This window comes from Scyliorhinus canicula, chromosome 13 (genome assembly GCF_902713615.1).
Source record: "Scyliorhinus canicula chromosome 13, sScyCan1.1, whole genome shotgun sequence".
Classification (NCBI taxonomy): Eukaryota; Metazoa; Chordata; class Chondrichthyes; order Carcharhiniformes; family Scyliorhinidae; genus Scyliorhinus; species Scyliorhinus canicula.
In genome coordinates, this window is record NC_052158.1 from 138,377,790 (window position 1) to 138,401,339 (window position 23,550).

Below are 23,550 nucleotides of genomic sequence, written 5' to 3' on the forward strand. Positions count from 1 at the left end.
AAGTAACAATTCTTAAGACTTTAACCTGAAGAAGAATTGGTTTCATAAGCAGTTAACAAAATCCAGAATACCAAAGAGATTGAGACTCAGTTGTCAATGTGAATAGTCCATCAGTTAGAAAGGAAACACCCCGAATATGCATTGCGTACTAGTGCAGCAATAATTGTAGCGTTGAAATTACAGTGTGGTCTTAGCCTAACTCATATTAAGTTCCATTGTCCACTATTTTTGAACAGACACATCTATCCAAACAAAACAGCTGAGCAAAGAACTTCATATAATCCAGTTAACCAGTTCCATTTTAAAATGAAGCATTACATAATGTCATGGCTTTAATTCAAAGCCATTTTGAGATTATACCTGGAGCTTCCCCTCCAAGTCACTCAACACCCTGACTTGGAAATGTATTGGCGTTCCTTCACTGTCGCTGGGGCAACAGCCGGGAACTCCCTCCCTAACAGCACAGTGGGTGTACCTACACATCAAGGACAGCAGCGGTTCAAGGCGGCAATTCACCACCACCTTCTGAAGGGCAGCTCGGGATGGGCAATAAATGCGGGCCTAACCAGTGACGCCCACATCTTGTAAATTAATTTTTTTTTAAAAAAAAGGTGGAGGGAGATATTTCCCTCATACTATCCTCCTATTCCTGAAGAGTTTCCCCCACCAAGATAGCCACAGAAAGTCGCATGATAGACTGACGAAGAGTCAGTGCAACAAGTGTCAGCTGTACAGCCTGATCAGATTAAATAAGCAGCGTACAGGGTCCTGCTAGAGGAGAAGCCCATTAAGTGAATGAGAGGAGACTGACAAGAGGAGTGAAGGTTATTGCTGTTTGCAGAATTGTTGTGCTCGAGGAAAATCTAGGTGTTTATGTCCTTTTGCTGTTTTGGTTAGTGTCTCAAGACCTGTAAATAAACAAACATTCACCTTTATACTGTATCTGGATAACCGAGAGCTATTGAGCCAAGAGAACTAGACCCCGCCTATCACATTCCCCTGGCAACATCACTAAGTTGAAGAGTTAGTTAAAAAAGGAAGCTTGATATTCTGGTTTCATATTTGAGATATTTTTGAAGTAGTTATGCCCTTCCCTGTCTCTGTAATCTGTTCCGGCTCTGCAATCTCCTGAGACATCTGCAATCTGGTCTCTTAAACATTCCTGATTTTAGATTGGTCTACCATTGGTAGCCCCACCTTCAGCTCCAGAATCCCCTCCCTACTCCTCTCTGCCACTCTCCCTCACATTCTACCAACAAGGCATTTCTTAAAACCTACCTCTTTAGGTCACCTGAACTAATTTCTCCCAATGTGGCTCAGTACAATACTTTGTTTCGTTATGCTCAAGAAGTTGCTTGGGGATGGCTTATGATGTTACAAGCTCTTTGTAGATAAAGGTTATTGCTGTTGTCAAAAGTCAGTGCAACTTCAACTTTTAATTTTCTTTCAACTCGAGTTTCCAAGAGCACTTTTTCCCCATTATGTTTTCTTTGATTGACATCTTTCTTTGAGTTTTTTTCAATGCCTTTATGTTAACTTGTACCAGATTAAGAGCTGTGTAGCAACTTTTCTGTGTTTTTTTTTCTTTTTTTTTAAATTTAGAGTACCCAATTATTTTTTCCAATTAAGGGGCAATTTAGCATAGCCAATCCACCTACTCTGCACATTTTTGGGTTGTGGGGGCGAAACCCACGCAGACACGGGGAGAATATGCAAACTCCACATGGACAGTGACCCAGAGCCGGAATCGAACCTGGGACCTCAGCGCCGCAAGGCGGTTGTGCTAACCACTAGGCCACCGTGCTGCCCTCCGACTTTTCTGTGTTGATACCATAATGGCTCTGATTGATACTTTTATAAGGTTGTAAAAGCAACAGTTTTATTCAACGGAGATTTGTGAATTGGTGTTATTATTTTAAATATGAGAATTGCCACTGTTACTTCATGGTTACTTGACTCTGAACATGGTCCATACTAGATGAGGTGACATGCAAGTGGCATGGGAGCATGAGGGGAGCACGGTGCCACAATGGTCATCACTGCGCCTCACGACGCCAAGGTCCCAGGTTCGATCCTGGCTCTGGGTCACTGTCCGTGTGGAGTTTGCACATTCTCCCCGTGTCTGCGTGGGTTTCGCCCCCACAACCCAAAGATGTGCAGGGGAGGTGGATTGGCCACGCTAATTTGCCTGTTAATTGGAAAAAATGATCCTGCCCCTGCCTGCAGAGTGATATTGCGTGTGGGGGCGCTTGCATGCAGGTGGGCCTGCCCATTTCTGGACATTTCCTGACTCGAGTTTCTCATCTCATTGAAAATCCAGCCTGCTGTCCCTCTAATTTCAAACTCAATCTATTTTTGGAAGGGAGATGTCCATAATTTCCTCAGTGTGAGCAGTTCTAGATTAAGATGAGAAAAGGAAATATTAGAAATTGAAGCTATACTGCAAGGGCATTCTAGTAAAGGAAATTAAAAAGGAAAATCTAACCAACTGTGACATACTTTAAACCATGAAAGGGAGTAATTGAAACTAATCAGAATCAGGTACTTCATGTAACTTAAAAACTTTGAGAGCACAGTAATACAGTAACACATTGTATTGTTAAATCAGATTGATGCCAAACAGGCAATACAGTAACACATTGTATTGTTAAATCAGATTGATGCCAAACAGGCTTTACATGTTCAGTGAACCAAATGGTCTCACAACAAAAGCGGATTTCAGTGGCAGGGGCCTTGCAGCCATGCTGTAGTACTGTAATCAGTTTCATCAGAGCCATAACTAAGCTCAAAGAGGACTGATCCGCCTCAGGGACCTAAAACAACCTGAACTAAAGTGGGCTTTATCCCATTAAAAACAATAAGTCAGCTTTGAGTGTACTCCAATTTCTCATTTGCACAGACTAGGAACACAAAAGGAGTAGGCCATTCGGCCCATCAATCTTGTTGGACCATTCACTTAGATTGTAGCTGAACAGCCTCCTCAAGGCTACTTTCCCACGCTACCCCCGGTGCTATGTCTTTTCGTCCGACGTCATTTCGTCCAACGACACTTTGTCCACGTCTTTTGGTCCAACGTCTTTTTGTCTGCACGTCTTTTGGTCCTACGTCTTTTTGTCCGATGATTTTTTTTTGTCAAAGACTTTTTGTAACTTGACTTTTTGTAAATAGAAATCTTCTCTAATGCACATAGCAAGGTATAATATGTAATAAAGGATTTTTATTACCGGTCCCTTTCCTTTAACGAGCCTCGTTAAAGGATAGTTATTATCGTTCTCTTTCCTTTAATGAGCCTCGTTAAAGGATAGATATTATCGTTCTCTTTCTTAATTCGCCCATCCCGAAATGGCAAAGTTCATTGTGTCAACGAAGAGCAAAAGGAAGGTAGCTGATGAAAGTAACTACATCTACGATTTTCATTCGAGCAGTCCAAACCTAGGAAAAGAATACTGGAGATGTGAGAAAAGAAGGCTGTGTTCAGTGCGGATTCACACGGTAACGGAAAACAATGAGCCGAAAATTATTTATTTTTCTAATGAGCACCTTCATCCAGCTGATGTTGATTCATTAAATGCTAGAAAAGCAGTTGCAGAAATAAAGCATGAAGCAGTGGAAAACATAGCAGCATACTAGCGGCCAAGTTTGCGCAGCTATCAGAAAATACCTGCTCTCAACTCCCTAGGTTGCCCGTCGTCTCAAGGACTATTCAAAGATGCCGACAAAAAAATTCTGGATTTCCCGCTAATCCAGCGGCTAGACACGGTTTTGAAATACCTGACAAATATTGTAAACTTGACAATGGCGAACAGTTTCTGAGATACGATTCGGGCGCCGAGGATCAACAGCGCTTACTAGTATTCGCATCAGAAAGTGCTCTTCAGGATTTAGCATCATATCGTCATTGGGCATGTGATGGAACATTCAAGATTGTGCCACAGCAGTGGTTTCAACTGTTCTGCATTCATGTACAAGTTAAAGGAAGCAGTTTTCCACGGGTCTTTGCATTACTGCCGAATAAAAGAAAGCAGACATACGAATTATTTTTTGACCAATTGAAAGTTATGCAACCTAATGCAGATCCGATTGATATCATGGCAGATTTCGAAGTTGCAGTTCACAAGGCAATTAATTCATCATTCCTTAATGCATCTGTCGTGGCATGTTTGTTTCATTTGAGCCAATCTGTGTTTCGAAAAATTACCGATTTAGGCCTCAAAGAAAAATACAATACAGACTCTGAATTCTGTCTTAAAATTCGATGTTTTTCAGCATTAGCTTTCCTCCCCGTTGAAGATGTCGAAGAGGCTTATGAAGATTTGATAGACGATGAAGAAATACCTGCTGAATTCATCGTTTACTTCGACTTGACTTACATAGGCATTGTGAGAGGACGTGGTGCCAGACGAAGGAGAGAAACACCTACATTCCCGACAGCTGTATGGAATGTTAATCAGCGTGTTCTACAAGATCTACCGAGAACAAATAATTCTGCTGAGGGGTTTCATTCTGCGATAAAGCGTTCGGCGGGTGGAGCTCATTTGAATATCTGGAGGTTAATCAAAACTCTGAAGGAAAATGAAGGGTTCATAATAGGCAAAAAGGCTCAAATTCTTCGGGGAGATCAGTCGACTTCATGTACGCGATATAATAAAATAACTGAACACCTCAAAAGATTGGTCGTTGAATATGATTTTACAACAAAAATTGATTTCTTGAGGAATGTTGCATACAATTTACATCAATTTTAAGTAACTAAGAATTTTTAAATACATTTTCCAACTGTATTCTCTAAGTGATGTGATATATTTCGGGAATTTTAAGTAATTAGTAAACCTTTAGATTTTTTAACTGTATTTTTAGATTTTTTAAACTGCATTTTTCAACTTTTGCTGTATTTTACTTGCATTTTATCAATTACTTGCATTTTAGCAATTAAATTCTCATAGTAAACTTTTAAATTTACTTGCTGTATTGTACTTGCATTTTATCAATTAAATGGTTTTATACGGAGTTTATTTGTAATTGGATAATTGGACAAAAAGACGTTGGACCAAAAGACGTGCGGACAAAAAGACGTTGGACCAAAAGACGTGGACGAAGTGTCGTTGGACGAAGTGACGTCGGACGAAAAGACGCGACACGACTACCCCCCTATCCCTTAATGTCACTAGTATCCAGAAACGTATCGATTTTGGTCTTCAACACGCTCAATGATTCAGCTTCCACAGCCCTCTGGGGTGGAGAATGCCAAATATTCACCATCCTCTGACTTAAGAAATTCCTCCTCATCTCATTCTTAAATGGCCTGCCCCTTATGCTGAGACTGTGTCACTGGTTGTAGACTCACCTGCCAGAGGGCATATTTAATCTACATCCACCCTGTCACGCCACGCAAGTCCAGGTTCAAATGTAGCAAGACCAGGACAATATCCTGGATTGGGCTGACAGATGGCAAGTAACATTTGCACCAGCAAATGACCACCTCCAACAAAGGCAGAATCTAAGCATCGCCTCCTTGACTTTCATTGGCATTATAAATGTCCTGGGCAGTTACCATTGTCCAGAAACTGAACTGAACAAGTCAGTTTAATATTGTGACTACCAGAGCAGGTCAAAGGCTGGGGCTTCTGTGGCAAGAAACTCACCTCCTGGTACCCCAAAGCCTGTCCATCATCTACAAGGCATGATTCAGGCGTGTAATGGAATATTCTCCACTTGCCTGGATGAGTGCAGTTCCAACAACACTTAAGAAGCTCCACACCATCCAGGACAAAGCAGCCTACTCGGCTGCTACCCCTTCCACAAACATTCAATCCCTCCACCACCTACGCACAGTGGAAGCCGTGTGTACCATCCACAAGCCGCACTGCAGGAACCCACAAAGGCTCCTTAGACAGCATCTTCCAAACCCACGATCACTACCATCTAGAAGAACAAGGGCAGCAGATACATTATTTTAAAATGTTGTTACTGAAGTTTTACATTTTATAGACTGTACATTCAACAAGGATATGTGCATTGGGTACAATATACAAGACATTTCGCTTGATATTGACCCTCTCCCCTCCTCTGCAGCCCCCACCCTACCCATGGCCCCTCTCTGGCCTCCGCTCTTTCCCCCCCACCTCCCAGTCCATTCCTTGCAGTCTCGTAGGCTCCTGTGTGCCCCCCCTCTCCTTGAACAAGTCCTGGAAGTTGGCGAATAGCCTCCACCCTTGGTAGAAGCCATCCTCCGACCTCGGGTAGCGAATTTGATCTTCTCCAGGTGGAGAAATTCCAACAAGTCTGTCAGCCAGTCTGCAGCTGTGGGTGGTAGCCAGGATTCTCCGGCAGGGATTAGAGAAGCAAAGCCAAGGGCATCAGCCCTCTATCCCAAGAATAGTTTTGGCTGGTCCGATACCCAGAAGACTGCCACTCTTGGCCACAGCTCATTCCTCAGCCCCACAACCTTGGACATTGCTTTGAAAGCGGCTGTCCAAAACCCGGCGAGTTTGGGACAAGCCCAGAACATACAAGTATGGTTGGCTGGGCCTCCCTGGCAGCGTTCACATTTGTCCTTCACCTCCGGGAAGAACCTGCTCACTCGGGTTCGTCAGGTGAGCTCTGTGCACCACATTCACCTGCATGAGGCTTAGCCATGCACATGTGGTGGAGCACATAACAATAGCTAGATTTCTGAACAGTAAAGGAATTAAGCGTTAAGGTGAGCAGGCAGGTAAGTAGAGCTGAGTTCACAAAAAGATCAGCCATTATCTTACTGAAATGCAGAGCAGGCTCGAGGGGCCAAATGGCCTACTACTCTCCTAATTCTTATATTCTTATGTTCTAGTCGGCCATGTTCAGTGCTTCGCTCCAGTGTCCCCACCCTATTTCCTTCCCTAGTTCTTCCTCCCATTTTTTCCGTGTTTTGTCCACTTGGGGGGGTGTGTCCTTTCTAACAATCATCCGCAGTTTCCCACCCACCCCCAGATCACCCACGTCCAGTAGCTCCTCTAACACAGTGTCTCTCAGGGTCCATCAGTATGCTGTCGTCTTCTTGCGGAGAAAGTTCTTAACCTGCAAGTGTTGGAGTTGCTTCCGTTAGATAACTGCAGTCTCGGCATCAGTTCCTCCAAGGTCGCTAGTCTGTCCTCTGTGTAAAAGTCCTCAACAGTCATCTCTGAAAGGTGGCATCAAGCATGGCTGGTGTGAACCTATGGTTGCCACAGATGGGGACATGGTGGACATTTTGGTCAAGCGACATGCTGCCTCATCTGGTTCCAGGCTCTGAGGGTGGTTACCACGACTGCACTTGGTGAGTGTTTTGTTGGCGGGGACGGGTGCGCAGCTGTGGCGAGGGCCCAGAAGGTTGTCCTTGTACAGGAGCTCTCCTCCATCTTCATCAATTCCATGTCTCGTTCTTTCACCCACTTAGCTAGCTGACACACATCCACCATGATCTACTGAGTTGAAAAATGCCTTGGGGATGCAGATCGGTATGACCTGAACAGGAATGGGAGCTTGGGCAGCACATTCATCTTGATCGAATGTCCCCTCCTCACTAAGGAGTGCGGAAGTGTATCCCATCTCAGTAGATCCTTTTTTACGTCCTCCGACAGGAATACTTCACTTTTGCTCAGGTTGAGCTTGTAGCCGGAGAAGGCTCCAACTCTCTCAGGAACTTCATGATTCCTTCCATACAGCTTCGCAGGCCTGGGATGTAGAGGAGCAGGCCATCCACATGGCGCGTTGTCTCCTCTTTGGATTCCCTTCCAGATTCTCACCGTTTTTGAGGGTGATTGTAAGCAGCTCAATTGCCATAGCAAAGAAGAATGGGGACAGCAGGCATCCCTGCCTTTTGCCTCTGTGCAGCTAGAAGTATTCAGAGCTGGTGGCATTGGTCCCAATGCTCGCCTTGGGGGCCTTGTACAGGGGTTTCACCCATGAGGTGAACGGTATCCCTAGCCCAAACCACTTTAGTACCTCAACAAAGTGCTTCCACTCGACTCTGTCGAAGGCCTTCTCTGCATCCGGGGAGACGATCACCTCTGGTGTCCTTTCCCTGGATGAGGTCATTATCACGTTCAGCAGGCACCTGATGTTTGATGTTAGCGGTCTACCCTTGACAAAGCCCATCTGGTCCTCTGCGACCAGCGCGGAGTTCTCCAGCCGCTTAGCCAGGACTTTTGGGAGTATTTTCATGTCCACATAGAGCAAGGGCAGCCGATATATTGGAACACCATCCCCCTGGTTACTCCCCTCCCAAGTAACTCACCATCTGGACTGAACAATTCTTTCGCCGTTACTTCATGGTCACTGGGTCAAAATTTTGGAACTCCCTCCCTAGCAGCACTGAGTATACCTCCACCTCAGGACTGCAGCGGTTTATAGTAACTCACCACCACATTCTCAAGGGTAACTCGGGACGGGCAACAACTGCTCACCTAGCCAGCAATGCCCACATCACAAAAATGAATCAATTCTGATTGGATTTGATGCGTCAATCGCTTCACCTGCCTTCTAACTTCATTTGCTACTTTTCCATTATCTGTTACCAGTTCTGCATCCAATCTGAACTCCTCAGATTCTCCCCCCCCCCCCCCCCCCCCCACCAATCTAGTTTAATCCGCACCCCCACCCCCCTCACAATAGCAGCAGCAAATCTCCCTGCGAGGATGTTAGTCCTACTTAGGTGCAACATGTCTATTTCAAACAGGTCGCACCTGCCCCAAGATCAGCCCCAATGCCTCAGGCATCTGATGCCCTCCCTCCTACACTAATTCAACAGCCACATGTTCAATCATTCAACCCTCCTATTCCCATGTTCACTAGCCCATAGCACTGGGAGTAATCCTGAGATTGCTGCTTTTGAGGTTCGGCTTTTTAATTTCTTTCCTAACTCCTTAAAAACCAATTCCATGTTCTTGGAAGTTTTTGTGGAATTATAGCTAAGCTTCCTCTATGTGGTGAGCTCCAGGCTTTACTCAGGCCCCGGGGTAATGGCGAAAGGCAGATGTGTTTCTCCAAACAGAATGAAAGGCAGAACAGTCTTGGAGGTCCCTGGGGCTTTCATTCAATCATCTGTTCCTCATTTCACTTCAGCAGAAACAGGAAATGACTGCATGGAACAAAGGTTGTGAAGTTTTCACTTCTGAAAGTATGAGTCACCTCCATCTCAGTTCATCCAGTGCCAAAACCCTCATTCATACCTTTGTTACCTTGACACCCAGTATTCCAACACACCCCTGACCAGTCTCCCACATTCCACTCTCTATACTTGGATGTCTTCCAAACCTCTGCTGTCTGTGTCTTAACTCACAGCAAGTCCCATTATGTCCACACATGTGCTCACTGACCTATATTGGCTCTCGGTCAAACGATGGCTTGATTTTAAAATTCGCATCCTGGTTTTCAAATTCCCCGTGGGCTCACCCATACCCATCTGTAATCTCCCCCAAGCCCGACAGTCCTCCAAAATATCTACACTCCTCTAATTCTTGCTTCTTGTGCATTCCAAATTAGAATTGCTCCACTATTCATAGCTGTGCCTTCAGTTGCTCGGGGCCCCTAAGCTCTGCAATTCCCTCCCTACACTCCTCCTTCTCCCATAAGACAGTCCTGAAAACCTACCTCATTCATTAAGCTTTTGGCCATTTAACCTAATATCTCCTTGCGCAGTTCAGTGCCATTTTTGTTTTATAATCCTCCTCTGTAATGCCTTAAGATGTCTCATGGTGCTATGGTACAAGCTTCTTGCTGTTGACTTTATAACCACAGCATTAAATAGTATTGTGTGGTTAAATTCTCCAGTAAGTGCATTTACACAGCAATGAAGCTGCTGTGGGGGTGCTGGCCAACTCTATTGGTTAGATGGCTAGCATGAGGTTCAGATTAATGTCAACAGCACAGATACAACTCGCGTTTTGGTTAAGGTAGACTTGGCATATGCTTCTTTGCCCTGCCCCTCAAAAGGCAAATCACCACTGACAAAAACTACAAAGAAAATCAACTTGGCGTGAAGCATTAGCAGGCAATGGTGCAAGGACCTGCCTCTGGTCAGTGTAAATGTCTTCTAAAGTTGGCCAAATTATGAACGTCTTTCTATCCAAAGACTTGAGACAGGGTTAAACTCTCTAATAACGCAGAATGGTACAACTTCTCAAGTGGGAATGAGGGACGACTTGCGATAGAAGCATAGTCAGATACCAAATATAAATACTCAAGGCTCAACCTTCTTTAGCCTTCAGAAATCATGATTAATATTCACAACAGAATCTCTTGAAACAAAAACAGAAAATGCTGGACAGTCTCAGCAGGTCCGGGGGGGGAGAAGGGGGAGAAGAGAGAGAGAGAGAGAGCGAGTGCAAGAGCGAGAGAGAGAGAGAGAGAGAGAGAGGCGGGTGGGGGGAGAAACAATGGTGAGGGGAAAACAGATCGATGGAAGAATCGAAAATAAATTGGTAGAAATAAAAATGGGCTGAAGGGGAAGGAGAGGATTTACGGTCTGAAGTTGTTCAACTCAATGTTTAGTCCAGAAAGCTGTAAAAGGACTAATCAGAAGTCGAGGGGCTCGAAGCTCTTAAAAGTTCCTTCAACTTCAACACTTACTTCATAGAAAGTTACAAATAATTCCTTTTCTGTATACTGGAGTAGGCTGTGTACTCGAGCTGAACCTGAATCACAGTCAAGGTTACTCCGCTTGCTGATCTACCAGCCGTACTTGGATCAAAAGTCATTGCCGGGGACAGAAGCTTCTCTATAGAGAATAAAGGCTGCAGAGTCTCAATGTCTGTTTGGTTTTGCTATTGGCAGTTCTGAACAGAAGGCAGGTTGCTTACTTGCCTAGTCACACTGTGGCGCACAAAACGAAAAACATTTCAAATAATGTGCACAAACCAGACTTTTTCTCCCACAAATGAACCTCCGAAGAGTTACTTCACCAAAGACATTCTCCTTACCGTCAACTGCTTCTTTCACAACAGCAACAATTTGTTCAAACAGTGCATCTGGATTCACTTCAACCCAGCCAGGTTTAGGGTACAACATTTTAATCTGTTAGGAAAAATAAATAGCAACAGGCAAACTGAGGAAAGAGAATTTTGAAAAATACTCTCCAGCATTGACTACAATTTAAATATATTTTCCAATTTTTCATGTCTTAATACCAGTGGTTATTAAAGGCAGGACATTTGGAATGAAGAAGAAAAAAATCCATAGGTTCAAAGCAGCCTGATTCCCACGGGGATCATTGCCCGACCTGATGCTGGGGTCAAAAGGAGACTTTCCGAGAAGCTCGTTTCATATGATTCATTTCAGTCACTTCAGGGCTTGACACCATGTTTACACATCACAGATTTAATATTGGCCCATAACTTCCTGGTTCCCCACTATCACATTTAGGGGGTACCCCTATGATTCGCTGCGGAATCCTCTAGGAGGTTCCCACTCAAAGGTTTACTCGGCAATTGCCAAGAAAGTGCTAACTTTGTCTGGCCAATTGCGCTGGGCAAAGAACCATCCATAGCAAATCGCTAACTTCAGATGGTTCTGCCAGTTTTACCCTGATAGTTACTCTGAAAGAGTTGGAAGGAAAAAACACTTCTAACTCCAGAGTAACTATTCTAGGCCCAGCCTCGCATGGGACACCCCCATCCCATTCCCACCTAGACCTCCCCTTTAGTGTGCTTCGCCCTTACCCCCACTCCCTCCTTCGATTCCCGTAACAGCCTCCCCGAACAGGCGCCGGAATGTGGTGACTAGGGGATTTTCACAGTAACTTCATTTGAAGCCTACTCGTGACGATAAGTGATTTTCATTTCATTTAATTTCCCTCGTCCTTGTCCCCCTGTCTGCCCATCCCATAACCCCCTCCCTCGATTGGCTGAACCATCTTATCTTTGAAACTTACCTGCTATCTTTAAATTGTCCCTTTAAACATCCCCCTTATGGCAGCTAGTGCTGTAAAACGGGGGCTCGTCTTACTTCTCTGTACCTCAATTACTCCTCACCGAAGTGGAGGGCATGGTTTGTTGCTCCTGTCTCACCCAGCCTGAGTGAAGAAGGTTGGGTGAGACATGGGCTTTGGAATATCAACGTGGGCAAGTCCATCCAGAGTGGCAATCCAACTGAGATTGCCACTCTGAGGAAGATACGGGCCATTATTTGTCTACAGAATTATGAGGGGCATAGACCGAGTGGATAGTCAGAGGCTTTTTCCCAGGGTAGAGGGGACAATTACTAGGGGGCATAGGTTTAAGGTACGAGGGGCAAGGTTTAGAGGAGATGTATGAGGCAAGTTTTTTACACAGAGGGTAGTGGGTGCCAGGAACTCGCTGCCGGAGGGGTGGTGGAAGCAGGGATGATAGTGACATTTAAGGGGCATCTTGACAAGTACATGAATAAGATGGGAATAGAGGAATACGGACCCAGGAAGTGTAGGAGATTTTAGTTTAGATGGGCAGCATGGTCGACACAGGCTTGGAGGACCAAAGGGCCTGTTCCTGTGCTGTACTTTTCTTTGTTCTTTATTATGCAGATTCACCAACATTTAACCTCAACACCAACATTAATCCTGATTATTGCTGAAAAAAGAAATTTGCTGAAGCTTGTCATTGTGCATTCATCTGGACATTCACAAGAATACCAATGTCGGGGAAATAACATACTGAGTGAGAGAAGAGAATGCTGATCGGTTGGTAATTGGCTCCGATTGGTTGAGGCATTGCCATGCAAAATGTGCCAGTTAATAGTTACTGACAGTTAACCGCTAACCATTAAGTTTGAAAATTTTAACCAGCTTGATTCTGATGAACCAGCAAATGGCTTCACTTATTTAGTTGAGCTGAAACAGTCACAATGTGTGTGCATGTTCTTCCTGTCTGCAAAGAACAGGGCCCTGCGGACAGAAAGGTGCCTTATCAATGGTTGTTGAGGAAATAAAAGCTCATGTTGTAGGAGGTAACATATTGGCGTAGATAACAGGAAATATAGATTACACATTAATGAGTCATTTTCTGGTTGGCAAGATGCAACGACTGGGGTGCCTCAGGAATCAGTGCAGGGGCCTCAACTCTTTACAATTTATATAAATGATTTGGTTGAAGGAACTGATGGTAGTGTTTTTGTTGATGACCCAAAGAGAGGTAGGAAAGCGAGTCGTCAAGAGGACACAAGTAGGCTACTTTTCGAAGGATCGGTGCAGACTCGATGGGCTGAATGGCCTCCTCCTGTGCTGTTGGGATTCTATGAAAAGGATAGATAGGCTATGCGAATGGACAACGATCCAACAAATCGGGTATACTGTGGCAAAATGGGAGGTTGTCCATTTTGGCAGGACAAATACAAGAGAAGAATATTATCTAAATGGTGAGAGATTGCAGAGCTCGGAGATGCAGACGGATCTGGGTGTCCTCCTGCATGAATCGCAAAACGTTAGTGTGCAGCTGCAGAAAGTAATTCGCAAAGCTGACAGAATGTTATCATTTATTGTGAAGGGAATTGAATGCAGGAGAAGGGATGTTGAGCTTCAGTTAAACAAGACATCGGTGAGAGCATATCTGTGTACCGTATTGGTCTCGATATAAATGTGTTGGATGCAGTTTAGAGAAGGTTTTATATCCGCTAAAGTTTAGAAGAGTAAGAGGCGACTTGATTAAAACATACAAGACTTGACAGGGTGAATGTGGAGTGGATGTTTCCTCTTGTAAGAGAATCGAGAACTATGGGGCTGGTTTAGCTGGTTTAAAGAGTTGGCTTTAAAAGCAGACCAAGGCAGGCCAGTAGCACGGTTCAATTCCCGTACCAGCCTCCCTGAACAGGCGCCGGAATGCAGCGACTAGGGACTTTTCACAGTAACTTAATTTTGAAGCCTACATGTGACAATAAGCGATTTTTATTTTTCATTTTTTTTAGGGGTAATTTTTAAAAAATAAGGGGTTTTTCCATTTATGACAGATGGGGGGGAAATTCTTGTGGGTCTCTGGAACTCTTCCTCACAAGGCAAGGCAGTGGAGGCAGAGTCTTTGAATATTTTTAAGGCAGAGCTAGATTGGTTTTTGATAAGCAAGGAGCTGAAAGAATATCAGGGATAGGCAAGAACATGAGGTTGAGATTAAAATTAGTTCAGCCATGATTCTTTGAGGAAGTGACAAAGTTAATTGATGAGGGAAGGGCTGTAGATGTCGTATACATGGACTTTAGTAAGGCGTTTGATAAGGTTTCCCATGGCAGGTTGATGCAAAAAGTGAAGTCGGATGGGGTTCAGGGTGTACTAGCTAGATGGATAAAGAACTGGCTGGGCAACAGGAGACAGAGAGTAGTGGTGGAAGGGAGTGTCTCAAAATGGAGAAGGGTGACTAGTGGTGTTCCACAGGGATCCGTGCTCGGACCACTGTTGTTTGTGATCTACATAAATGACCTGGAGGAAGGTATAGGTGGTCTGATTAGTAAGTTTGCAGATGATACTAAGATTGGTGGAGTTGCAGATAGCGAGGAGGACTGTCAGAGAATACAACAAAATATAGATAGATTGGAGAGTTGGGCAGAGAAATGGCAGATGGAGTTCAATCCAGGCAAATGCGAGGTGATGCATTTTGGAAGATCAAATTCAAGAGCGGACTATATGGTCAATGGAAGGGTCTTGGGGAAAATTGATGTGCAGAGAGGTCTGGGAGTTCAGGTCCATCGTATCCTGAAGGTGGCAACGCAGGTTGATAGAGTGGTCAAGAAGGCATACAGCATGCTTGCCTTCATCGGACGGGGTATTGAGTACAAGAGTTGGCAGGACATGTTACAGTTGTATAGGACTTTGGTTCGGCCACATTTGGAATACTGCGTGCAGTTCTGGTCACCACATTACAAGAAGGATGTGGATGCTTTGGAGAGGGTGCAGAGGAGGTTCACCAGGATGTTGCCTGGTTTGGAGGGTGCTAGTTATGAAGAAAGGTTGAATAGATTAGGATTGTTTTCGTTGGAAAGAAGGAGGTTGAGGGGGGACCTGATTGAGGTCTACAAAATTATGAGAGGTATGGACAGGGTGGATAGCAACAAGCTTTTTCCAAGATTGGGGGTGTCAGTTACAAGGGGGTCACGATTTCAAGGTGAGAGGTGAAAAGTTTAAGGGAGATGTGCGTGGAAAGTTTTTTTTATGCAGAGGGTGGTGGGTGCCTGGAACGCTTTACCAGCGGAGGTGGTAGAGGCGGGTACGATAGCATCATTTAAGATGCACCTGGACAGGTATATGAACGAGTGGGGAACAGAGAGAAGTAGACCTTGGAAAATAGGAGACAGGTTTAGATAAAGGATCTGGATCGGCGCAGGCTGGGAGGGCCGAAGGGCCTGTTCCTGTGCTGTAATTTTCTTTGTTCTTTGTATGATTGGATTGAATGGCGGAGCTGGCTGGAGGGATAGAGTGGCCTACCTGCTCGGAATTCAGATGTTCATATGTTATGAACGCACTTTCCGTAGCCATCAAGTGCTGAAGGACATGAACCCGCAGCTTCTGATCCACAGGCAAGGACATTTACCCACTGCGCCACAAAATCTCACCCGAGAGATTATAACACATCGGAATTCATGGGATTGAGGATCGATAAAGGGACAGAAATGATAAATAAATGGGTCATTTTCAGGTTGGCAGGCTACAACTACCACGAGACTGCAAAGATCAGCACCTAATCTCAAATATTTACAATCTAAATTAATGAGTGTAACGTATTCAAATTTGCTGACTATACAAAGCTAGGTGGGAAAATAAAATGGTTAGCAGAACGCAAAGAGGTTGCAGATGGATATAGATAGATTGAGCGAGTGTATCTATAGATGGCAGATGGAATACAATGTGACAAAATCTGAAGTTATCCACTTTGATAGAAAAACGAATAAGGCAAAAGGCAGGGAAAAATGTTCATTCCAAGGAACCTCACTGTCTTTGGACATGAATCAAAGCAGAAATAGCAGAATGTATTAGTCGAAGAGATGGTATGAGCGGGAGGGTTTCAGATTCCTGGGCATTGGGAGTGGTTCTGGGGGAGGTGGTACCAGTACAAACTGGACGGGTTACACTTGGGCAGGACCAGTGCTGATGTCCCCTGGGGAGTATTTGCTGGAGTAGTTGGGAAGGGTTTAAACTAAAATGATGGGGGGATGGGAACCTATACAAGGAGTCAAGAAAAGGAAAGGTTGGACAAGAACAAAAGACAGAAAGAGGAATAAGAAAAAAGTGATAGGCAGAGAAATCAAGAGCCAGATCACCACAGTGAAAAATAATGGAAACGGGTCAAGGAATGTTAAAAACGACAAGCCTTAACACTTAATAGCCTTAATGCACAGATAAATTAATTGCGCAAATAGATGTAAACGGATATGCGGAGACAATACTGCACGGTGACCAGGGATGGGAATTCAACAACAGGGATATTCAGTATTTAGGAAGGACAGACAGAAAGGAATAGGCGGTGGGTTTGCATTGCTAGTTAAAGAAGAAATTAACACAATAGTGAGGAAGGATATTAGCTCCAATGATGTGCAATCTGTATGGGCTGACCTGAGAAACACCAAAGAGCAAAAAACGTTAGTTAGTGGGGCTGCAGATATACCCTAAATTGTAGGGCTGTTTGGAATAGAATCATAGAATTTACAGTGCAGAAGGAGGCCATTCAGCCCATCGAGACTGCACCGGCCCTTGGAAAGAGCACCCTACTTAAGCCCCACACCTCCACCCTATCCCCTTTATCCCCGTAACTCCACCTAAATGTTTTGGACACTAAGGGCAATTTAGGATGGCCAAGCCACCTAACCTGCATATCTTTGGACTCTGGGAGGAAACCGGAGCACCCGGAGGAAGCCCACGCAGACATGGGGAGAACGTGCAGACTTCACACAGACAGTAACCAAGCCGGGAATCGAACCCGAGACCCTGGAGCTGTGAAGCAACAGTGCTAATCACAGTGCTATCGTGTTAGATTGGGCAAATCAAATTAGCCATAATACCACAGAGGAGGGATTTGTGGAATGTATACAGGATGGTTTTCTGGCCAAATACATTGAGGAACCAACTAGAGAACAGGCCATCCTAGACTGGATATTGTGTAACGAGAACGGAATAATTGGCAATCTAGTTGTGCAAGGCCCTTCAGGATTGAGCGACCATAATATGATCGAATTTTTCATCAAGATGGAGAGTGATGTCGTTGATTCTGAGGCTAGGGCCCTGAATCTAAATAAACAAAACTACAATGGTATGTGACGTGTTTGCTATGATGGATTTTGAAAAATTACTTAAAGGAGTGACAGTGGATAGGCAATGACAAGAATTCAAAGAGTGCATGGGTGAACTGCAACAATTGCTCATTCCTGTCTGGCGCAAAAATAAAAACAGGAATAGTGGCCAAACCATGGCTTACAAGGGAGATAAGAGATTGCACTAGATCCAAGGAAGTATATAAATTAGCCAGAACAAACAGCAGGTCTGAGAATTGGGAACAATTAAGAATTCAGTAAAGGAGGTCAAAAGGGCTGATTGAGAAGGGGAAATAGAATAGGTAAGAAAATCTGCTGCTTCTATAGGTATGTGAAAAGAAGGGCGGCACGGTGACACAGTTTAGCACTGCTGCCTCACAGGGCTGGGATCGAACCCGGGTCACTGTCCATGTGGAGTTTGCACATTCACCCTGTGTCTGCGTGGGTTTCACCCCCACGACCCAATGATGTGCAGAGTAGGTGGATTTGCCATACTAAATTGCTCCTTAATTGGAAAAAAAAGTGAAGAGAAAAAGATTGGTGAAGAGAAACGGTTTAGTCAGAAATGGATGGCAATTTATAATGGGGAAGAAATAGCTCACCAACTAAATACATACTTTGGTTCTGTCTTCACAAAGGACGACAAATAATGTACCAGAAATGTTGGGGAACACGTGGTTTAGTGAGGAGCAGGAACTGTGAGGAGGAGGAACAGAAGGAAATCAGTATTAGTAGGGAAATAGTGTTGAGAAAATTGGTGGGATTGAAGGCCAATAAATCCCCAGCGCCTGATAATCTACATCCCAGAGTACTTAAGGAAGTACCCGAGAAATAGTGGATGCATTGGAGATCACCTTCCAATATTCTACAGACCCTGGAACAGTTTGATTGCAGAGTAGGTAATGCAGCCCCACTATTTAAAAAGGGAGTTGAGAAAGCAGGGGAATTATAGACCAGTCAGCCTGACGTTGGTAGTGGGGAAAATGCTAAGAGTCCATTGTCAAAGATTCTATACAGAGCATTTGGAAAACAGCGGCAGGATTGGTTTAGGAAAGGGAATTTATACTTGACAAATGTATTGGAATTCTTTGCAAATGTAACGAGTAGAGTTGATGAGGGAAACCAGTGGATGAGATTTATTTGGACTTTCAGAAGACTTTCCACAAAGTCCCGCATAAAAGACTAGCGTGTAAAATTAAAGCACATGGGATTGGGAATAATGTACTCATATGGATAGAAAACTGATTTGACATCAAGGAAACAAAGAGCAGGAATAAATGGGTCTTTTTCCAGATGGCAGGCAGTGACTAGTGGGGTACCACAGGGATCGCTGCCAGGGCCCCAGCTGGTCACAATATATATTAATGACTTAGATGAGGGAACGAATGTCTCCAAATTTGCAGATTACACAAAGCTGGGTGGAAGGGTGATTGGTGACGTGAATGCAGAGATGCTTAGCGGACAAGCGGAGTGAATGAGCATATGCATGGCAGATGCAGTATAATGTGAATAAATGTGAGGTTATCTACTTGGTAGCAAAAACAGGAAAGCGGGTTATAAATTAAGGGGGGGGGGGGGGGGGGGGGAATGTGCAACGAGACTGAAATGTTCGCGTACACCAGTCGCTGAAAGTAAGCATTCAGGTACAGCAAGTCAAGAATGCAAATGGTATGTTGGCCTGCATCATGAGAGGATTTGAGTAAAGGAGGCGGGATGTCTTGCTACAAGTATACAGGGCTTGGTGAAGCGACACCTGGAATATGGTGTGCAGTTTTATTCTCTTTAACTGAGGAAGAAGATTCTTGCTGTAGAGGGAGTGCAGCAAAGGTTTACCAGACTGATTCCTGGGATGGTGGGACTGACTTATGGGGAGAGATTGAGCCAATTAGGAGAATATCCGCTGGAGTTTAGAAGGCCGAAGGGGACCTCATTTGAAACCTATAGAATTCTAAGGACTTGAACCGTTGCAGACCATGCAGTGTAGGTACATCCACAGTGCTGTTAGGGAGGGAGTTCCAGGACTTTGCCCCAGTGACAGTGAAGGAATGCGGTGAAGGGAGACAGGGGATGTGGGAAGTGGGCAGGAAAGTGCAGTAAATTTACAATCAGGCTTAATGGGCCATGTGGTCTAATCCAGTCCCTATTTTGGATGTTACATTCTATTCACATGACTGATCAACCACTTGGTGGCAGATGTCCAGGCAAATTCCGTTTTTACGAAATACCAATTTACCGGATGTGCCATTAAAAATGGAATGAACCCCAACCCATTTCATAAAAACGGAACGTGCCATAAAATATTTCAGTTCATAAATTAACAAATAGGCATATGGGCTTCAATTTGCAATGGAAGGAATCGTTTTGAAATTTGTACGGGTATTGTATTTTAATACTGTACCTCAGTTATCTCTCTAGGTTACATTATTTTTGGTTTGCAAAGTAGAATGAATTCTTTTTTTAAAATTTGCTCTTGGGATGAGAGTTGCTAGGAATGCCAGCACTTGTTGCTCAACCCCAAATGATTTTAAGAAAGCTGGCGAGCCATTTTACTGAATTGCTGCAGGCCATTTGTTGTTGGAACACCCACAGTGCTATTTGGAAGGGAGTTCCAGGATTCTGACTCCGAAGCAGTGAAAGAACAGTGATATTGTTCCAAGTCATGATGTAGTGTGGCTTGGAGAGGAACTTGCATCTGGTGATATCCCTATGCATCTGCAGCACTTGTTCTTCCGGGAAGTAAAGGTTGTGGGTTTGGAAAGTGCTGTCAAAGGAGTTGTAGAGAGTTGCTGCAATGCACCCTGCAGATGGTACACACTGCTGCCATTGTGCATCATGTTGGAACACATGCAAAGTTAAACTGGGGGAAATATTTAACATTTTCAGGGCAGTAACAACATTCCAAAAGGCCCCAAACAGAACTTGTGCTTTCAATATTCACAGCCTCCTCTTATATCGATGCATGCTCTAGTTTGGTCAACTCAGATACCGAAGCAGTCCCTGGTTACTTGCAGCAAGACCTTGAGGACATGCAGGCTTGGGCTGATAAGGAGCTAGTGACACTCGAGTGCCTGGCAATGACCATCTCTAACAAGAGGGAATCAAACCACCTCCTCTTGATAATCAATGGCATTACCATCACTAAATCCCACACTAGGGGCTGGTTTAGCACACTGGGCTAAATAGCTGGCTTTTAAAGCAGACCAAGGCAGGCCAGCAGCACGGTTCAATTCCCGTACCAGCCTCCCCGAACAGGCACTGGAATGTGGCGACTAGGCGCTTTTCACTAACTTCATTGAAGCCTACTCGTGACAATAAGTGATTTTCATTTCATTTCACCATCAACATCATGGACGATACCACTGGCCAAAAAAATGACCTGGACCAGCCGAATAAATACAGCGGCTACAAGTGTAGGTCAGAGGTTAGGAATTCTGGGGCGAGGAATTCACCACCTGCCTCCCCAAAGCCTGTCTTCCATGCAATGCTCTCCACTTACCTGGATGAGTGCAGCTCAACACCATCCAAGACAAAGTAGCCTACTTGATCAGCACCCCATCCACCTACCTAAACATTTGCTCCCTCCACCACTGAAGCAGAGTGGCACCATTGGACCTTCTGCAAGATGCCTGGCAACAGCAAAGCCCACAACCTCTACCACTTCCAAGAACAAGGCCTGCGAACACCATCACCTACCACTTTGCCTCCAAGCTGCACACCATCCTAACTGGGAGTTCCTTCATTGTCGATGGGTCAAAATCCCTCCCTAACAGTACTATACAACTACACCTACAACTCATGGACTGCAGCAGTTTAAGAAGGCAGCTCACCACTACCTTCTGAAGGACAACAAATGCTGGCCTGGCTAGCGATGCTCACACCCTGTGGAAGAATTTAAAACTTTTAGGGCGGTATTCCATTCTTCCCCCATAGAATAGAACCACAATAGTACAATGGAATGTGGATGTTCTGCATGCCTTCTGTCCTTCCCATGTGATCCTGACGTTTTTAGCTTTTCTCCAGCTATTGATCAGCTTTTATTAATTTTTACAGCTGTCATGCCTCTGTGGAGTTTTCCATGAATTATAATAAAAAAATACTTAATACCTCTGAAAAGTCACCATGCAAAGAAACTGTAAAAGTACAATCTGTAAAATAACTGAATAATTAGCATGGTATTTCGTAAGCACTCGCTGGTCAACATTAATTATCCGAGGTCACAAGATGTCAGCATTTGATAAATGTAACCATTCACTACTACTGCCTTGACCAGATTATCAATCCTGATCTCCTGCATTGAGCCCCTGGTGACCATTACAAAATACCTCTTAAATCTGGATCGAAAATTCCAAGCAGCTTGTGTGTTTGTGAATAGGGTTATTATTCTTCTACACAAACTCCCACAGGAGTGGGGGTTCAACCTCATTTGCTAACAGATCCAAAAACTATTCCAATTAGATTGCAAAACAGTGGATGGAGTTCCCCTCTAGGACATTTGAAAATAACTTTACACTTATTTCAGCCACCATTAAGGTAAAATCACCTGTGATCATCTGAAAGTTGAATGTTTATATATTTTTTAAAAACATGTTGTCTAGTCCACAGCCAATCATTCAAGGCCTAACCTGACAACGTATCGCACAATCCCAGTTTTTAGGGTGAGCTAAAAATAAACTTACAATATGTTTTAATGAAAATTGTTAAAGTTGTAATTTATTCCAAGGCTGTTTTTCAAATTTAATTCCCTAATCTAGCTAATGATTTACCATCCCTGCCCCCCAATTCTGTCTCGATCAGCTGTACGAACCTAAAATAGTAAGCTACATCAGGACAATGAGCTGCTTTGGAAGGAATGGGCTGATTGGTCGGTGCCAAAGCCAAATTAAATAATACAAAAACCTTAATTGTTCAGGGGCCAAAGGCATTGACACATTACAGTTAGGTTCCATGGTTGCACATTTGTGAGAGGGCCATGGGTTCAGGACTCACTCCAGGAACTCTTCGGTGCACATGGTACAATGGGTGTGCTGCAGTGTTGAAGCTTATCATTTGTTGCCATGCTGAAATGAGCCTGCCTGGTTAGATCCAATGGAAATGTGGGGAGCTTGCTCATCTGATGTGCCGGCTGAAAAAAAATCATTCTGCAATCAATTCCATCAAAATACTTGAACTCATCAAGTATCTAATTTGTTAAACATTGGTCACTAATTGTATCCAATTCAGTGGCTAGTGTTTAGGGACATCCTGAGGACTTGAAAAGTGCCACACACGAGAGTTCTTTATTAACATCTGACATTTTGATATCCAATGAACTAGTCAAGGCTATTCATAGAATTTACAATGCAGAAGGAAGGCATTCGGCCCATCAAGTCTGCACCGGCCCTTGGAAAGAGTACCCCACCCAAGACCACACCTCCACCCTATCCCCGTAATAGCACCCAACCTTCTTGGACACGAAGGGCAATTTAGCATGGCCAATCCACCTAACCCAAACATCTTTGGACTGTGGGAGGAAACCGGAGCACCCGGAGGAAACCCGTGCAGACTCTGCACAGATGGTGACCCAAGCCAGGAACCAAACCTGGCACCCTGGAGCTGTGAAGCAATTGTGCTAACCACTGTGTTACCATGCTGCTCAAGGCAATTACTAAGAAAATGATCTTCATTTTGATATTCGATGAACTAGTCAAGGCTATTAAGGCAATGATCTTCAAATTTTTTTTTAAGTAACAATTTGTGGATGGGTGCCACAGTAGCAGTGGTTAGCACTGTTGCTTCACAGCTCCAGGGACCCGGGTTTGATTCCCGGCTTGGGTCACCGTCTGTGCGAAATCTGCACGTTCACCCGAAAACTGTGTGGGTTTGCTCCGGGTGCTCTGGTTTCCTCCCACAAGTCCCAAAAGATGTGCTTGTTGGGTGAATTGGATATTCTGAATTCTCCCCCAGTGTACCCGAAAAGGCGCTGGAATGTGGCGACGAGGGAATTTTCACAGTAACTTCACTGCAGTGTTAATGTAAGCCTACTTGTGACACTAATAAAGATTATTATTACAACAACAAGAATTTTCGGCAGACACAGCGACCACAACATATACACTATACTGCAGTGCCCGATTAACAATGTAAGCCCAAGTAAGTGATTTGTACGTGAGGGTTTGAGGGAACATGGCAGTGTCCAGCGCACTTTGGACATTGCTGCCTCAACATTGAGGAGTTTATGATGGGGAACAGAGCTTGGTCTGAATTTCTTCCTGTGGTACTTCAGACCTGAAAAGTAGGAAATTCCTTTGGAACTGGCTAGCTGAGTCAATGTAGTAACTTCAGTGACACGGACAGTTT

At 44.3% G+C, this 23,550-nt stretch overlaps 1 protein-coding gene across 4 annotated transcripts in view; it reads right to left on the minus strand.

Moving 5' to 3' along the window:
* gk5 (glycerol kinase 5) overlaps positions 1 to 23,550 on the minus strand; it is a 70,294-nt gene that overhangs the window by 43,211 nt on the left and 3,533 nt on the right. For all 4 annotated transcript variants that reach the window (XR_005462797.1, XM_038815632.1, XM_038815631.1 and 1 more), the window contains exon 3: positions 10,935 to 11,028. Coding sequence is in view for 3 of the 4 variants with exons in the window: in XM_038815632.1 (XP_038671560.1) it covers positions 10,935 to 11,028 (94 nt within the window). In the remaining variant the exon portion in view is untranslated. The remainder of the gene's footprint in view (positions 1 to 10,934; positions 11,029 to 23,550) is intronic.